The 19,429-nt window shown below is 39.0% G+C and overlaps 1 protein-coding gene across 3 annotated transcripts in view; it reads right to left on the bottom strand.

Moving 5' to 3' along the window:
• Nucleotides 1-19,429, bottom strand: part of cntnap2a (contactin associated protein 2a) — a 498,604-nt gene that overhangs the window by 236,106 nt on the left and 243,069 nt on the right. For all 3 annotated transcript variants that reach the window (XM_047349232.1, XM_047349233.1, XM_047349234.1), the window contains exons 5-8: nt 14,096-14,148; nt 13,800-13,950; nt 12,524-12,708; nt 3,583-3,726 (exon numbers count right to left, since the gene is read on the bottom strand). In XM_047349232.1, the coding sequence (XP_047205188.1) occupies nt 3,583-3,726; nt 12,524-12,708; nt 13,800-13,950; nt 14,096-14,148 (533 nt within the window). The remainder of the gene's footprint in view (nt 1-3,582; nt 3,727-12,523; nt 12,709-13,799; nt 13,951-14,095; nt 14,149-19,429) is intronic.

The following is a 19,429-nucleotide window of genomic DNA, read 5'->3' as shown; positions in this document are numbered from 1 at the left end:
TGTTTTCCTTGGGATGTGGAGTTTGAGGTCAGGAGGTAGTTAGTTGTGGTCTGTATTTTACAACACTTGGCCCCACGTTTACCAAACTTTGCCAATTAGCCTGGAGCCTCGTTGCAAATCAATAACATCACCAATGGAAGTGACCAGCTCTGCACAGACTCCAAATCTGAGCTGATCCTAAAGACACAGGTATAACAGGCTGATTTTAATAAAGCCTGTTTGGTGGAGGGGTTGTGTCCACTTCTAGGCCGTGGGGTCACCGGCGTTTGGATCGGCTGGGCGGCGATGGTGGAGCTGAGCTAGATAGTGTTTCTCCCTGGGCAGTCGTTGCAGTGGCAGTGATGTAGTGTTTTTTGTGGCTCAGGGGGGCATGGTGGGGGTCACTGGCCCTGGGTGCCTGCCGCTGGCTGGGGACCTCTTGGTAGAGTTTGCCCCGTCATGGTGCGGGGTCGGGGGTCCTGTTGTGAGTGCGGTGCTCGGTTGGGTCTGCCCTGTTGGCCAGTGGTCGGGGGTGGTGTTGTGTGGGGCCCTTGCCTTGCCGTTGGGGGCGCTGTGTGGTGGGAGAGCGGGTTGCAGCGGGGGTGCTTAGAGCGGGGCTGTATGTGGAGCTTGCGCTGTGTGGGTGTGGCTTCATCGGCTTCTCGGCTATGGAGTTCACCTGTGGGGGTGTGCATTTGGGTTCGGGGGCATGTGTTCGATATCGGTGTCCTTGTTGGGGGTGGCCCTGTGGGGAGGTTCTTGTTGGGGTTCACTGGGGGTGGGAGACTCATGGGGTTGGGATCGGAGCTCATTGGGGGGTCGGGACTGCTCCGTCCTGGGGCGGCTCCAGTTGGCAGGTTGGTTTGAGCCATGTGGACCCCTCTTTTGTACATAGCCACCTCTCTGGAGGTGGATGGGGGTTGTTGGGGACTGGGTTCGGGGCGGGGGGCGGGGGCCGGGTTCACCCGGGTCTGGGTGGTGCTGGCGCTGTCTGTCTGTCTCTGCCCCAGGAGGGAAGGGGGTCTGGGGGCTGGTTGCCCCTAGGGGGTACCGGCACCTGGACCAGAGAGTATAGGGTATGCATGGGGAGTGTGAGTGAGTGAGTGTATGACGTCCATTGTTGTTTGTCTTTACGTTGAGTGCAAGTGATTTTACGTGTATGCATGAGGGTGGGAGTGGGTGATTGTGACTGTGTGTGCCTGTTTGTTTTTTTGTGACAGGTTGGGTCTTGGACTGCTCCCTCTCCTGGATCAGCTTGGGCCCCCCATATTATGGGGGGCCTATTTCCTCCCCGCCACACTACCTGCCGCTGGTTGGAATCTCTGCCCGCTGGTGTACTTGTGGTTCTCGGTGTCCTGGGCCGGTTGCTTTGGTGTGTGCTGGCTCACTCCCGGTGGCTACTTGCCGGGGCCTGGCCCCTTGGGCTATGTCGGGCCTCTGCTTGGGGGGTGGTGTGTCCCGGGGTCTTGGGTCTCTGGGTCCATGGCTGGATCTGCTCGGACGTGGACGGCTGCCGGCGGGGCCTGTGGGCTCATCGCTGCAGCTCCCTGGGGCTTCTGCACTGTCGCTGCTGGGTGGTGCTTTGGGGCGCGTTTGGATGTCTGTGGCTCGGATCTCCTCAGTATCTGTCCAGGGACCATGGGGCAGGTCTGTGGGTCCTCACACTCGCTATTGCATATTTTTGTGGAGAAACCTTTTTTACAAAAGCACGTCCACACTCAAACTCACAGGTATTTAGCTACAGGTGTTGACAGATACACAGATGTTCTATATTGGGCTGCACCTCTCACTAAGTACATTTTACATTCATGAGTACCCGTGTACTATTTTAAAAAACAAAAACAAAAAAAACAAAACAAAAAAAAACAGCTGCAGGTGTATAAGCAAGCAGGGTGTAATCTTGTATTCTCTTCATCCTTATTTCTCTCCTCCACTCTTTCCTCCTTTTCTCCCCTTTTTCCCTTTTGCCCCATCTCTCTTTTTCAAGCTTCTTTTTTCCTTTTCATTTCAGTCTCCGTGTCCGTAACAATTGAAATATTCCCAAAGAAGTTTATAATAAAGTTTCTTTTATAATTATCAAGCAGAGTTTTAAAGCTGTCCTGCAGAGCGCTACTCTGCAGGACAGGACACGGTAAAAAAATAAAAAAAAATAAAGAATGAAGTCGTCTGTCAGGAACAGCGCATATTAAACTGGCCAAACAAACCACCAGGAACTGCAAAACTAGCTTCCTTTATCTCTTGTTACAATAAAGACAATACAAGTGGGAATCTAGTTTAGTTTAAATATCTAATTTAGACTCATTAAGTTTTATAAAAAAGGCTTAAAGGGTTTAATTTCATAAGGATGAACAACAGTTGTGTTTTCTGATTAAGGCTTAGAAAGCATCAAGTTAAAAATAGATATTAATGCACAACCCAATACATCTATCAAACTACTGTGTCTGCCTTTGTTTCAACGTTTTTTAAAACAAAAGCATGGCATATATTTTAAAGATATTACATGACTTCATGTTCCACAAAATCTTCTTCATTTGCTAATATTTAAACTCACATAACGTGTTTTTCAAGACGCCAGCATAACTGGCAAAATATAAAACTGTGTCCAGGCAGCTTAACAGCCAAGTATCAAAAGCACTAACTCTTTGCTATATCTGTCACAACAATGTCAGCTATGAATTGATCTGCCAGTGTGTGTGGTTTCTTACCATCCAGGAGTGGTTTCTATAGTATTTAAGGGATATTTCCAGTTTCTTGGATTTGATTTTTTTAAGAATGCAGAAATACAATTTATAAATGGCTCAACTCTGACTGAACATGAGATTGATTCTCTAGTCCAAACATTATTTTATAAACGCTTAGGTTACCAAGATGAAGATCTGCTGTAGGTTAGATACTGACTGTAGTTTACAACTCCACAGAATCCTGCTTCAATAAATCCAAATCATAATTTGAAGCCTGAATGACCACAAAACTGCAAAGCTCTGCCATACGAGAACTGGAGCTTTCATGGATTGCAACCCATACTTAATAATCCAAGGTGTGATACTGAGGCTGCAGAGGTGTTGTTCCACAAAAGTTTAATACAATATTTAAAATAAAATTCAGTTATTTTTGTTTTACCTGAAACCTAATCATAGTACCGTTTTTGAACATAATTAAAAATGCTTATATTCAGGAAAGTATAAATATTTTTGTGATCAAAAGAATGGTAAAACATAAAGCTTACTCTGGACCCACCCACGTTTAGGACATTTGATGTAAATTAAACATATGAATGATATTAATATCTATTCTAGCTACTAAAATACTGAATATTCAACAAAAACTGTGCCTCAGTAATGATTGTAAAATGCTGTATTTGTTTTGATACACCAGGAGCATAAGGACAGAAAACTAAATAAAAAGAAAACTCAACTGTGTCTGAATATTTAAACAATTTAAGTCGATTAATTAACAAACCTGCTCCTGTTAGATTGAAGTCTAGTAAGTGTGACTTAGAGTGTGTCAGGTATTAATCTTCCTTATGAGTGCATTTTCAACATTCTAAGCTTCCAAAATGTATTGCATCTATGTATAGTAGCAAACAAATAAGAATTCACTTACAAAGCTGGAAGTGTCTAGCTTCTTACGGCGGGCCAGGTCTGTAATGTTGTCTCCGTTGTAGTTGATGCTCTCCATGCAACCTTTGAAGTTTTTTCTTCCACCTCCCACAGGCTTCCCACTGTATGGCATCCCCCCAAAACTTAACTAGAGAGTGACAGGGAGCAGAGAGAAAAGCAGAAAAAAATTACATATAGTAAATCATTTTATATTCATTTAGCCATTTCTATGTGTTTAAATTAAGCTAATTAGCATTTTTTTTTTAGACAAAGCAGCATAGTGTTACAGAATAAAATAATTAGTACTAATTTAGGTTTGATTTCACATTGTACTTTTTGCAAGTGAACTATAAGTCATGTGGGTGATGATTGTTGCTCCCATTGAACAGAAATGAGTAGGGCGGGACAGAGCACAGACCCGGAAATAGCGGAAAACTTCTTTAATGCATTTCCTGCCTTTAGATAACTTTGGCAATGTTTCTTAACTGTACCTCAGCATGGTTCGTGAGACTGCTCAAACCTCCTCTCTTTAATTTTCTCACTAAACATGCTGAAAACGATCTCATTCTTTTCTAGAAGTTGGGTTAAGTGTGCATCTACCTAAATATCAAGGAGGCACAGTGTCTCCTCTTTGCACCAGGTCTGTCCACGGCTCATTGTTTGTAGCATCCATGCAATAGTAGCATTAACAACACTGAAGGGCTAATTTGTCACATGATGCCTTACTCATTAGGTCCAAAACTGCATATGTTTCCTGTAGTTGGCTCGAACGAGGCCGGTTCATTTTCACACCAGAAGCAAAACACACCAGAGTCCGTTTGGAAGCGGAAGGAGATTATCTCAAAAACTGGGTCTAGGCTAGGTTGTTTGGTCCTGACCAGGGTTTGCTTCAGTGCATTCACACCTGCAGAAAAGGTCTTGACCAAGGGGGAAACAAACTCTGGCAACTCTAAGGTTAAATGTGAATTTATTGACAAGTCGTAGTTCAACCAGACAATAGAATAAAATGACAGAAACTATGGAGCATAAACATAACCTCATGCTGTAAACAATAAAGGGTTCTGTTTTTTTATAGCTGTCCAATGGATTTACTGATGATTAAAGTTCATTGCATTATATTTCTTTTGTCAGCAAATGAACAAAACAACCACAAGGAGGTGAAATATATCAAACAGCAAATGTCAATAAATTGATCTTTTTCCCGAATAGCATTTTATCTACTGAGGACCAGACTAAAGGCAGAGTGACTACTGAGATGTCTATAATGATGACATGAGTCTGCAATCAAAGACTGGGAAAGCGTACCAGCATTTGATGACCCTGGTAATGCCTGCAAATAATTTTTCACAGAAAAACTGACAATAATTTCACTGTCGGTGAAGTACTTCTGATACTGTTTGACTATTGTTAGTTGCCCTTTATATTTTTTTTTGTTTTGTACCTGTGTACATTATGCTTTATAATACTCCCTTAATACAGGATTAAGATGGTCCTACTGTCTCCAAGTCCAGGATTGAGCCACATTTTTAAAACCTTATTTCAGTGTGAAGGCAATGACAAACCTTATGAAGTCTTAGTAGTTGTAAAAGGGGACTTTCTTTTCTGTTGTCCTAGCCATCCTGAATGCTACCACAACAGGTATTATGTTTTCTCAAGGAAATCTGAGAGGTTTCTCAGCCTTCAACCTTAAGTTCCAGCCTTACCATGGAGGAGAAAACAAGAACAGTAATTTTATCAGCAGCATGAGACAATGCCAGTAAAAGCTTTCTGTACAGATACCTGCGAACAACTTTGCATGCTGTCCAGGGCTATAACTTTAACCTGCAGCACTCTGTGTAACATGATATCTCAGTGACTGCAGTTACTAGAAATCATGGACACAGACATCCTTCCCTCTCCTCATCACTAGATACAATACCAAAGTGGCTCTCTTAAAGGAACAACAAGTACATCTTGCATTTGATTTACAAAAAAACTCACTTCTTCTTGCGGTCTCTGAGCAATCAGCCTATGTATAATTTGGAGGTTTGAAATTTCTCTCCAGCTGTGCACCTCATTTAGGCAATTTTGTGGGTTCGAAAAACACCAATTTTAATGAATTGACTTTCAGCTGATGTATTACAACATCAATTTGAACAAAATCCACATTTTATTAACTAAATCCAACCCCTTTTCACACAATATGGTAAAAGCCTAGTTTAATGTGACTCACAGCTGAGAGGGAAAGCATCAAACGAAGAACACAGTCGCTAGAGGGGAACAAGACCGCAAAGGTTAAGACATGGACAGTAACAAACAAGCCTGGAGTGGGAAGTGCTAAAGGACACAATGCTGATGAAAATGTAAACTGTTTCACATTTTTCTACAGTTGTACATGTGCTCTGTTTTTTTTTTTTTCTCTTTCAGACACAGTTCGGGCCCTAAAGGATGTTAAGATAATAGAGGAGGGTATGCGACTGCCAGTCAATGTGTCTGTCAATGTGTGAACGCCTGTTGTTTGTGCTGTGGCTATGCTCCAGCAAGCTCTGTAATTACTGCCAAGGGTGGACTTTGATGCACCCGGATATTTAGTCTACAAACTGGAAGCCAGAGAGAACCAGAAAAATAACAAAACACACACACACACACACACACACACACACACACACATACTTGACTAAAAGCTGGTCACAATTTTGCAGTCTGTAAAGAGAATTAATGTGGATGCATTCAGGATGCACCACAGACACATTCCTCTCAAAAACTCACACATCCACTAAACCACCTGGTACAGTACACCCAAGTTGTATAGATTTCCCTAAAGAGCCCTTAATTCAACAGCTTCAGTTCTAATTGGACTGTGCTTTGTCCTGCCCCATTTCTCAGCATCCTACTTAACACTGGAATAGATTAGCCGTTTCAGCAATATTCGCTAAAAGGGCACACAGTAACACATAAGCTTATCAAATCAAACACAGACCTAACAAACACATATAAACACACCCCTTATGTCACATATGGTCTCACTGTACTCATGCATGTCCACTCTTACACCCATATGCATTCCACAATCAATTTCCTGTTTTCAGTTATATTAGTTGAACACATTGCATTCGTTACTGGCTGACTTTAATTATGTACGTTTTATGGATTACCACCATAACACACTGAAAAGCCAATATTTAATTTCCTGTCTAACATCAGTGTACTTTACTGACCACCAGTGATGAGAAGTTAAAATGCTGTTGCAAATCAGTGATGTGACAGGGCAGCAATGATGGGGAAAACAGAAATTTGCTGGAACAAACGTAAAACAGCATCATAAAGACAGACTAACACAAAATGTAAAAGATATATTGCCTTACAGCTTACTTCTTATTGGATGATGTTGTTTAGACCTCAAGGTGTTTGGGAGGTTTAGGCTTGTATATGAAAGCTGCTCACAATAACAATTTGACAATTTTAAACTGAGCACTGATACAGCTGCATGCTTGTAAACCAGTGTTCCCACAGTTTTTAAGAAGCCTTCACCACACCATCATTATTGGGTTTCAGAATAAAAGTGCCCTAAAAGGTTTTCACACCTAGCCCTTCAACGTTTCACCTTTCATTACATTGCAAAAACTATCTTGAATGTATCTTATTGGAACCTTATAAAATAAACAAGGAATTGTGGTGTTGGGGCTACACCAATTATCACAAATTTATTGTTTGGCAACATGACTACAGCATGAGCAATATCAATATCGCAAAAAACCTTTATTTGCAGGCGCCTTTCAGGACATTCAAGGTCACTGCACAAAACCAGATACAAATCATTAAGATGTTAAAGTCATTAACAAACTTTAACTGTATTGTTTCACTGCCAAAACATCAAATGGAATCAAATGCAACATTTTCAATACAACGAGGTTGTTGAGATAGAAATAATATATATTTTTTAGACTCATTGGTGTTTTTTTTTTCTTTTTTGACTTAAGCCCAGTCAGATTGGGTGAAGAGCATCTGTGAAAAAGAAGTCTAGCCATAGATTCTCAGTTAAATTTAGGTCTTTACTTACACAAGCTTTGATCTAAACCTTTCTGTTTTAGCTCCCACTGGATTTTTAGGATTGTAGTTCTGCTGGAAGGTGAACCTTTTCCTACTTCTCAAGTATTTTCTAGACTTTAACAGGTTTTCTTCCAGTATTACCCTTAATTTTGCTTCATCTTCAAGTCAACTCTGACCATCTCCACTGTTTGACTGGAAGAAACACATTTTGACAGCATCTTGCTGCTTCCACCGTGTTTCATGGTGGGTAGAGTGCACTCAGGTTGATGGGTGGTGTTAAGTTGTACCAAACACTTGCCATTTCAGATGATGCATTGAACAGTGCTAAGTGAGATGCTGAAAGTTTGGGATGTTGTTCTTTTAACTTCACAACTTTATTTCAATATGATACACTGAAGCTCGTGGCTGTAACATGACAAAACTAGATATGAATACTTTTGTAAAGCACTGTAAGCAACACTGCTAAAAGGGAAAGGAGATCCAGTTTAGACATATTGCTCACATCCATTCTTTGTAATTTGAATACAAAACTGTCTTTTTTTTTTTTTTTTTTTTTTGGAGGGCTTGTGGCATCAGATGTGGAAGAGAAATGCATAAAACCACAAAACTACTAATATCCATTTATGTTCCATTCCCACTTTATGACCTTTAGGGTCAGTGAAGGCTGGAGCCTATCCCTGCTGTCACAGGTGGCACAGATCACCAGTTCATAACAAAAGGACAAACCCACACTCACAAATCCATCTAGAATCACCAGTTGATCTAACATGCATTTAGACTAGGGAAGAAGCTGAAATATCAAGAGAAAATCTACACAGAAGGGTACATTTCAACAACAAAACAACTGCACAGCTCAGTTTAAATCATAGATCTTCTTCTTGTGCAGCTACAATTCTAACAATCACACTTCTGTGCACAACCTGAAACACCCGAGAACTGAAAGTATTTTTGTAACTTAAATATTGTAAATTACTCAGCGTGCTGTAAACCTTAACAGCTCCCTACATTCTAAACCTTGAGTGTCCAAACTTTTTGCCATGGGCACCACAACTGTTGAAAGTAGTCGAGAGCCACAAAAATGTTATCCCAATTTTATGAAAAATACAAAAAAAAAAACAACAATTAACTAAACACAAAATATTCTAATGAAAGGTACTAGTCTGATTTCTGTACAGAAATGATTTGCAAATCATTATAGATCCAAAACATGAAAAAGCTCCTATTTATATTTGTGTGTGTTTATTTAAATTATATATATATATATATGTATATATGTATGTATATATATATATATATGTATATATATATGTATATATATATATACAGGTCCTTCTCAAAATATTAGCATATTGTGATAAAGTTCATTATTTTCCATAATGTCATGATGACAATTTAACATTCATATATTTTAGATTCATTGCACACTAACTGAAATATTTCAGGTCTTTTATTGTCTTAATACGGATGATTTTGGCATACAGCTCATGAAAACCCAAAATTCCTATCTCACAAAATTAGCATATCATTAAAAGGGTCTCTAAACGATCTATGAACCTAATCATCTGAATCAACGAGTTAACTCTAAACACCTGCAAAAGATTCCTGAGGCCTTTAAAACTCCCAGCCTGGTTCATCACTCAAAACCCCAATCATGGGTAAGACTGCCGACCTGACTGCTGTCCAGAAGGCCACTATTGACACCCTCAAGCAAGAGGATAAGACACAGAAAGAAATTTCTGAACGAATAGGCTGTTCCCAGAGTGCTGTATCAAGGCACCTCAGTGGGAAGTCTGTGGGAAGGAAAAAGTGTGGCAGAAAACGCTGCACAACGAGAAGAGGTGACCGGACCCTGAGGAAGATTGTGGAGAAGGGCCGATTCCAGACCTTGGGGGACCTGCGGAAGCAGTGGACTGAGTCTGGAGTAGAAACATCCAAAGCCACTGTGCACAGGCGTGTGCAGGAAATGGGCTACAGGTGCCGCATTCCCCAGGTCAAGCCACTTTTGAACCAGAAACAGCAGCAGAAGCGCCTGACCTGGGCTACAGAGAAGCAGCACTGGACTGTTGCTCAGTGGTCCAAAGTACTTTTTTCGGATGAAAGCAAATTCTGCATGTCATTCGGAAATCAAGGTGCCAGAGTCTGGAGGAAGACTGGGGAGAAGGAAATGCCAAAATGCCAGAAGTCCAGTGTCAAGTACCCACAGTCAGTGATGGTCTGGGGTGCCGTGTCAGCTGCTGGTGTTGGTCCACTGTGTTTTATCAAGGGCAGGGTCAATGCAGCTAGCTATCAGGAGATTTTGGAGCACTTCATGCTTCCATCTGCTGAAAAGCTTTATGGAGATGAAGATTTCATTTTTCAGCACGACCTGGCACCTGCTCACAGTGCCAAAACCACTGGTAAATGGTTTACTGACCATGGTATCACTGTGCTCAATTGGCCTGCCAACTCTCCTGACCTGAACCCCATAGAGAATCTGTGGGATATTGTGAAGAGAACGTTGAGAGACTCAAGACCCAACACTCTGGATGAGCTAAAGGCCGCTATCGAAGCATCCTGGGCCTCCATAAGACCTCAGCAGTGCCACAGGCTGATTGCCTCCATGCCACGCCGCATTGAAGCAGTCATTTCTGCAAAAGGATTCCCGACCAAGTATTGAGTGCATAACTGTACATGATTATTTGAAGGTTGACGTTTTTTGTATTAAAAACACTTTTCTTTTAATTGGTCGGATGAAATATGCTAATTTTGTGAGATAGGAATTTTGGGTTTTCATGAGCTGTATGCCAAAATCATCCATATTAAGACAATAAAAGACCTGAAATATTTCAATTAGTGTGCAATGAATCTAAAATATATGAATGTTAAATTGTCATCATGACATTATGGAAAATAATGAACTTTATCACAATATGCTAATATTTTGAGAAGGACCTGTATATATATATATATATATATATATATATGTATATATATATATATATATATATATATATATACAGTACAGACCAAAGGTTTGGACACACCTTCTCAAAGTGTTCAAAGTGTTTTCTTTATTTCATTTTCGTACTGTTCATGGAAAATATCACATCGACTTTCCGCCGAAAAGCCAGCTGAGAAAGAGAAAGGTGGAGGAACTAAAATCCCAGTTGTCCGGACAGCAGTCATTTTTCACTCAACAAACTTCAAAAGCGAAAGCCGCCACCGAAGCATCGTTCCGGGTGAGTCACACCATCGTTAAAAACAATAAGTCCTTCCAAGACGGAGAGATGGTAAAAGAAGCATTCGTTGAAGCAGCTGACTCAAGTAATTCAGGTAATTACAAAAAATGTAAATAAGTATTTATTTTGTGTGTTGTGCAATATTGGCTTATTCAGTAATGCAAGGTACATCAACATACATTGTACGTACAAAGATTCCTTAAATACATTTGAAAATAGTTATATGTTGTGCATTCTTGTAGTGGGTAGGTTGATCTTTTTGACTTGGTTGTTTTATAAGTAGCTCGCATGCTGAAAAAGTGTGAGCACCCCTGTTCTAGGTTCTTCAAAGTAGCCACCTTTTGCTTTGATTACTGCTCCGCACACTCTTGGCATTCTGTTGATGAGCTTCAAGAGGTAGCCACCTGAAATGGTTTTCCAACAGTCTTGAAGGAGTTCCCAGAGATGCTTAGCACTTGTTGGCCCTTTTGCCTTGAGTCCAGCTCACCCCAAACCATCTCGACTGGGTTCAGGTCCGGTGACTGTGGAGGCCAGATCATCTGGCGCAACACCCCATCACTCTCCTTCTTGGTCAAATAGCCCTTACACAGCCTGGAGGTGTGTTTGGGGTCATTGTCCTGTTGAAAAATAAATGATGGTCCAACTAAACGCAAACCGGATGGAATAGCATGCCGCTGCAAGATGCTGTGGTAGCCATGCTGGTTCAGTATGCCTTCAATTTTGAGTAAATCCCCAACAGTGTCACCAGCAAAGCAACCCCACACCATCACACCTCCTCCTCCATGCTTCACGGTGGGAACCAGGCATGTAGAGTCCATCCGTTCACCTCTTCTGTGCTGCACAAAGACACGGTGGTTGGAACCAAAGATCTCAAACTTGGACTCATCAGACCAAAGCACAGTGTTCTTTAGCCCAAACAAGTCTCTTCTGCTTGTTGCCTGTCCTCAGCAGTGGTTTCCTAGCAGCTATTTTACCATGAAGGCCTGATTCACACAGTCTCCTCTTAACAGTTGTTCTAGAGATGTGTGTGCTGCTAGAACTCTGTGTGGCATTGACCTGTTCTCTAATCTGAGCAGCTGTTAACCTGCGATTTCTGAGGCTGGTGACTCGGATGAACTTATCGTCTGCAGCAGAGGTGACTCTTGGTCTTTCTTTCCTCGGGCGGTCCTCATGTGAGCCAGTTTCTTTGTAGCGCTTGATGGTTTTTGCGACTGCACTTGGGGACACTTTCAAAGTTTTGCCAATTGTTCGGACTGACTGACCTTCATTTCTTAAAGTAATGATGGTCACTCATTTTTCTTTACTTAGCTGCTTTTTTCTTGCCATAATACAAATTCTAACAGTCAATTCAGTAGGACTATCAGCTGTGTACGGTCTCCACCTCCTGCACAACACAACTGATGGTCCCAACCGCATCTATAAGGCTTGAAATCCCACTTATTAAACCTGACAGGGCACACCTGTGAAGTGAAAACCATTTCAGGTGACTACCTCTTGAAGCTCACCAACAGAATCCCAAGAGTGTGCATAGCAGTAATCAAAGCAAAAGGTGGCTACTTTGAAAAACCTAGAATATAAGACATATTTTCAGTTGCTTCACTTACTCAGTTTCATAATTTTAATTAATTTATTGTTGATGCCATAATTTCGTATGCGTGCTTTATGTTGCATAATGCTCATAATACATGTAGTGCTCACCTCATAGTCCAAATCAAGATGATCAAATTCTCCATTAGTCCTAAAGTGCTGTGTGTGTCCATCTAAGGTGAAATTAACATTGCGACGGTAGCGTTCAATCACCACTGAGTGCCAGTGATTGTCATCCAGAAGACTGCCAGTGGTCACAGAGGTATGACCCAGGATAGACCCATACTGGTTACTGCCTGTAAGACACATGCAAAGTGAGTTATTGGGTGAGAACAGCAACAGTCTTCAGTGTGGATGCTATTACTTAGTTGGAAGACTGAAGGTTAGATATTTTTATCAGTATAAGTAAAATCTTTAAAATAAAGTCAGGTATGTAATAAGCTGAAAGGAAACCGTATTTTGTAGAACATGATTAGACTTGTTTGTGGCTGTGAGAAATACCAAGACTTTTAACACACAGCAGAAGGATGAGTGCACTACAAAGATGGAGCTCTGTTTTACTGCTTTGAGTGTTCAACCTGTCTGTCATGGAACATGCTTGATTTAAGCTAAGAATCTACATTCTTTACAATATATAGTGTTTTCTCTTTTTTTAAATAAAAAAGTAAAAAAACAGTTTTTAAACATTATCTGTTATTACTTTTAACACTTTTAATGTTCTTAAATATGTTCTCACATTATAGTTCATGGAGAGAAATCAAAATCAGCTAAAACTTGTATCGAAAGGTCAAGCTTTACAAAAAACAAAGATTGGAAATCAGCCCGTTGATTTCATAGGTAGACAACATCTAACTTCTTTGTCTAGGACTAGTGAAGAAGTCTAAACAGTTCACCATAATGTGACACGTATTACACAGCTAGCTTATCCTATTACTGGAAAGAATATATCAAAGAAGAAATAAATAATTTCAAATTTCTGCAAACATAACCTACACTCACCCATGCATTTGTGTTGTTTTTTTCCCCCAATAAAAATAAAAATTCTTAATTTATTACTGTACTTAATGTACATATTCCTCTGACATGTTGGATGCCACCTCTGGTGTCAGCAGGGTGGTAGAACATGACCTAACAATATGAATTAATTGTCTTGGTACTTGATTTAATATCCAATATTTGAAGGTCTGTTTGGATTTCCTTAAAGTAATATAGTTGTACAAATGCATTTGCTTTAAGCAGAAAATAATTCAACTGCAAACTGACTGAAAAATGTCCTCAGATGTTTGAAACTGAGATACATATTTTCTAAAATACTCATCTGGAGAGTCAGCAAGAAGGTAAGCACTTCTTTTCATTCTCTTGTACATAACACAAATTTGTTACTCACCCAGGTTTATCTGAAGCAGTAACTTGGCCTTGCGAAGCTCCAGAGTGATGTAGTCACCCTGCTGCCCCTCCCCATGGAGAATCACACCCTCGCTCTCTGATGTCTTAAATCTCAGTGCGATCACATCTTTTATAATCTTCATCTTCTTAACCTGTAAAAATTTTAAACACCAAATCCACACAATGTTTTTCACACGAAAAAGAAAATATTTCAAAATGAAACAGAGCACCATGAAGACATGTTTTTTTCATATTAAAGTCTTGTTGGAAAAATAAATCATGAAATTGATTATGTACCTTAAAACGATATGAAATCACTCCCTGCCCATCAAAGTTGGTAACGTCTGCCCCTAAAAGAGACCAAAAGCATACAAATGATTAATGTGAAGGATAATGTGACTGCAGATTTGAAATAGAAACTATGCATGAGGACCACCCTGAGACAACCAAATAATAATGTGCTTCAATGCAAAAATATATGAAAGCCTCTTCAACAACAAATTAATGACTGGCTTTGAAAATTTAATGGGGAAACATATAACAACAAAAACAAACCTAAAACCAACTACTTTAATTTTCTTCTAAGTACAAGTGTGTAGGAAAAGTTGTGATTACCAAATAAAATTTTTAAAAAGCCTATTCTACAGCTGGTATTTAGTTTCTTCCATACAGACTCCTGTAGAAACCTGACATGGCATTGCAACCAGGAGGAAGAAGAGCAGAATGACAGAGATCATCTTTCAGTATACTTTGTTTTGATGAATATTTACAACAACATGCCAAATGCTACAAATATTGGGGGCAGGGATTAATCATCCTCGTCACTCTCCTCCAATTTTACAACTACTTTGCTCCCGCCATTTGCTCCCGCAATCTACTTTGTTTCTGCCAGATTCTACCAGATTTATTCTATGTAAATCTATTTTAGATAGATCTATTTTAGCTTCCTGTTTTTAAACTTGGTAAAAGTTCTTACTATTTTACTTTATTACAATTTATAATCGATATTGTTAAGAACAACATCTGACAGAACAAACAATTTAGGAACATTTCTGCCTCTGTGTCGGTTTTAAAAGTAGAAAGACATGCAAAGTTCAGTTTGCACACCTTTAGCATCCCCAAATAGCTTTCTGAATATATCCACTATGCCTCTCATAGAGAAAATATACAGAAGGGTAGTGGGAGAAAGACCAAGCAGCTCTTAAACTATGTATAATGAATCAATTATTCTATCTTGAATATCTTCCTGATTGTATATTTCATCAAAACATACATTTGTATGAGGTTTTAAGGTGCCATCCGCCTCATTAAACACATATTATTCAGCAGTGTAAAGTTATGCCAAAGAGATGCCACCTGGGTCCCACTGAGGTCAGTCAAGTACTGCACTAAGTTATTAGGAGGTTAAAATGTCGCCATGGAAACAAGCCATGCTGTCTGAGCAACAAATTAAAGAGTTGGAAAACAAAATCTGGTCACCACAATAAATATTTTCAATATTCTATTACCCCTTTGATGAAATTTAATTATTTAATTTTTGGTCATATTTTGTGTGTACATTGAAAATAAAAGTGTATCAAGACATGACAGTAAGGCTGCATTAATATGCTTTAAAGCTGAGGTGCCCCTAAATGTGTGAATGTGTCTAGCCACAGACCTTCACTACAACACAAAATAGGCTCTCTAAGTAGTTTCTTTATCACATCCAGATGAGATTTTGAGCAAACAGGTTTTCAGTTAGAATAAACATGAACAGTGGATCTCTGTCACCCCTCTAAAGTCACATTGGGCCTTTTGGCAGTTTCTCTGATTAACGCTCTTCTCGCCTGATATCAGTGTTGCAGGTTGTACTCCCGATTTTTGGGAGATGGATTGAATGGTGCTCCCTGAGATGTTCAACGTTAGGGATGTTGTTTAATAAAGTTCCCCTTAATTTGTTTTCCCCGACCTGTCCAGTGGGGTCAATGATCTTCATAGTGTGATTTCTTTTAGTAATGTTCTCTAGCAAACCTCTGAGGCCTTCATAGAACAGCTGTATTTATGTATTTAAATTATACACAGATGGAGTCTCTTTACTAATACAACTAATTCTGAATGAGATGATAGCACTTAATTAAGACTTAATTTAAAGTTATCAGATAGGGTCTCAGAAAGGGGCTGAATAAAAATGCATGCATACTTTCTTTTAGCAAAAACAACTCAGAAAGCTATGCATTATGTTCCTCCTTCTTTAGAGGTATGCACCATTTTGTGCTAGTCTATCAAACAAAATCCCAATAAAGTTAAAAGGGGTGTGAATACCTTTGCAGGAGACTGGCAGTCCATTGATATTTGCCTATAACAGTCATTGTGTTTATTTAAAAAAATATTTTAACTCTACTTTCTTCTAACTCCAGGCTATTCAACACATCTTCAACACTGATTTAATTGATTTTTTTCTGTAGATTGTACATTAAACATAATGGAAATGAGCATGTAAATTCCACAGCATGGTGGTTCATGTCTCTTTTACAGCCCATAGCTTTGGCACAGATGCATACACAGATGTACACACATACACACATGCTCATTCTTACTGCATATTCTTAGATGAGTCATAATATGGCATTGCATTTAATTATCATGCACTCTGAAAACCCAGAATTATCATACACAGCTGACATATTTGGTGATAATGCTTGGAATATAACATCTATATTTATCTGCCTCCTTCTCCTCCCACTATTTCTCCTTTGTGCTCTCCTTTTTCATTCTTTTTTCTTTGGTCATAGACCCACATCGTACCACTTTTCTGTTTCATCTTTTGATTGGGAAGCAGAAATACAGTTTATGAGGGGTTGATTCAAAGCATGTCAAGGAGTTGGGGAGAGAAGGGTGGATAGATAACCAGACAAATGTATGTGTTCCTATTTTCTGACTGAATGCTGAAGGAAAGAGGAGTGACAGGGTAATCACGAGAAAGCACTGCAGGCTTCAAAACACAGCTGACAGGCATCTCTGAAATATGATGCATCTGACCGGAGGGGGTGCATGTGCAAGCGGTTGTGCGTCTCTCTCTCTGTTATCACAGATATCTGAGTTGTAAGCATGTGTTTACCTGATTGCGTATTTATTATTTGTAATCTAACAGGTGTCAAGGCATGGTAGGCAGAATTCTTATCTGTCAGAAACAAACTACAAGCTCATTTGAGACATCAAACAGAAGTTTTTATTTTTTTATACTGCATAGTTCTTCAAAGAGAGTATATCCATGTCTTTGCAATGGAAAAATAAAGAAATATTTCACATAAAAAAGATGTATTTTACAATTTGTTCACCATAGTCAGTCTTTAAAAGAAAAAATGTGCTTTTACTTTGCATTTGCTGGCTGTGTTCTGTGAAACCTTTGTCTTTGCTGTTGTTGAGGATGTAGCCGGTACATGTTGTTATGTAATAAAACAATACCCATGGAACCCTGTGTGATGCAAAAACCATTAAAATATCAACATTCATGAAACAATGTTCATAAATAGTCAGTGTCTGTGTATTAGATTGTTTGGAAAAATTGGTAAATAGCTTTTTTGTCAGTCAAACTATATTGGCAGCCAGTTCAGTGGGTACTTTTTTGCACACAACATAAAGGCATCTGGCGTTTTTTGTTTATGACTTACAGAACTACTGGCAGCCAACAGCTTACATCCTGTTGAATAAACTATTGATTTTCGCTAACGTTTTGCTGAAATTGAGAAATACATGTTGCTAAGAATTAATACAATAACAAGAAAACTGTTGGATATCAGAAGTCATGGGCCAATATATTATATTGTCATTATTTTTAAGGTGAAATCTGTATGTGTCTCAGTGTGACAAAACTGATATGAACTATAGGAGACAGATGTCTTTGATTTTACGCAAATTGTTCTGTCTGCCTTCAAAAACACACCAATGCATCTGTCTGCCTTAGTGTTTGTGAGTAATGTGTAGGACATCTTGTCATCCTTATCATCACTTACTTGCTTCTTTTGATGTTGGAAGGAAATGAAACAAGGGAATGTAATCAATGAAGCTGAGGACTGACTAGAATACAATGCATGCCCTTGTGTTCACACGCACATTCAAACACACTCACAGACATATCCACACACTATATAATCACATCTCAAGAATGAAAGATGTATGTGTGTCAGTTATAAAAGTAATTTATGCATAGCCTTAATTGAAATTGTTATCAAAATCAATTTGGCGTACTTTAATAGGATGAGAGTGAAGAGGTTGCAAGAGAGACAGTTCCCTAGATGATGCATTTATTCAACAGCGGCAGTCGGTTGGTGACTGTTTATTTGTCCTTTGGTCTAAAAATATGCACAGCAAATTTCTGCAAAATAGGAATATTGCTTATTTATGTCATAAGAAAAGGTTCTGCACAGGGTTTGTGTTTTAATATAATGTGAACTGTTAATAAATACAATTAAAACACTAATATAAGTAAATGCGGTTGACAAACCACTATAAATCTCTTTAAATAGACCCATAAAAATGGAAATCGAAATTATTCTCTTAGTATGACGAAGTATGAGTGTGTCTGTCAGGTATTTCAAAGAGCAATTACCTTAATAAAAAGTCCCAGATAGTAGTGGACATCATTTCTGTCCTTGACTGGTTAATATCCAAGTATTCTGAATAAATCTAACAAAATCTAGACTGTAATTAACTCAAGGGATTTGATTCTTATAAATGAATTTAGAAGTTAATTGTATAATATATTAATAAATTAAATATGATTTAAAATAATTTATAATTAACTGCTAATTAATTTATTGTGTGTGTGACATAAATATGTCACAAAAAAACTGAAAATATGTAATTCTTACAGCTAAAGTCTGTAAAACCCAATGAGTATCAATTTAGAGATCTGTGGTATAAATCTCTGAAAACGTTTTTCATATGCATTTTCAGTCGGCAATATTATATTTATTACATTTATGTATAAAAAGACCAGGTTTGAAACAAGACCAGGTAAGAAATTACAAGTATTATTATTGCGCACCGGTGGAAATGATTGTAAGTAGAGCTTCAAAGTGAAAAAAAAAACAAAAAACAGGAGCAAGAGATAAAAATGACAGACAAATTGTTGAAAACTGTATTTAAATTCAAATTGGCTGTTTGGGACCATAGCCTAAAAAGTCAAAATCTGTGCATTAATCTGCCTTTCACTGTATTTTTTAACAGGTATTTACATTGTCATAATCCCCCTAAATGCAATATGTATTTCTCTCTTTGAACATGCACATTTCTTAAGATCAAGAAAGAAATCCTCCTGAAATTTGTGCTTGCTACCAAGGTTAGGGCAAGTATGACATTTTAATTTTCTTAAAATATTGTGAGGCTTATGAGAGAAAAAAGTGAAGTGGTAGACCCAAAAGAATTTAACCTGAGCTGAGCCGGAGAATCAGTGACGACGCACTAAGATCCTCAACTTACATTAAGGTTCTTACTGATGCTAAATGCAGCCAAATAATCATAACCTGGCATCTGGGACAGAAGGGCTTAAAAGGAAAAGGCCACATCTCTTCCCATGAAACAATGCCTTTAGAGTTTGCAAGGGAGCATCAAACGTGGGATATTGAAAGGTAAAACAAGGAGAGTAGAACA

Source organism: Girardinichthys multiradiatus, chromosome 21 (genome assembly GCF_021462225.1).
Source record: "Girardinichthys multiradiatus isolate DD_20200921_A chromosome 21, DD_fGirMul_XY1, whole genome shotgun sequence".
NCBI classification, from domain to species: Eukaryota; Metazoa; Chordata; class Actinopteri; order Cyprinodontiformes; family Goodeidae; genus Girardinichthys; species Girardinichthys multiradiatus.
The sequence above is the reverse complement of the archived record's forward strand: the minus strand, read 5'-3'. Positions and strand labels throughout refer to the sequence as shown.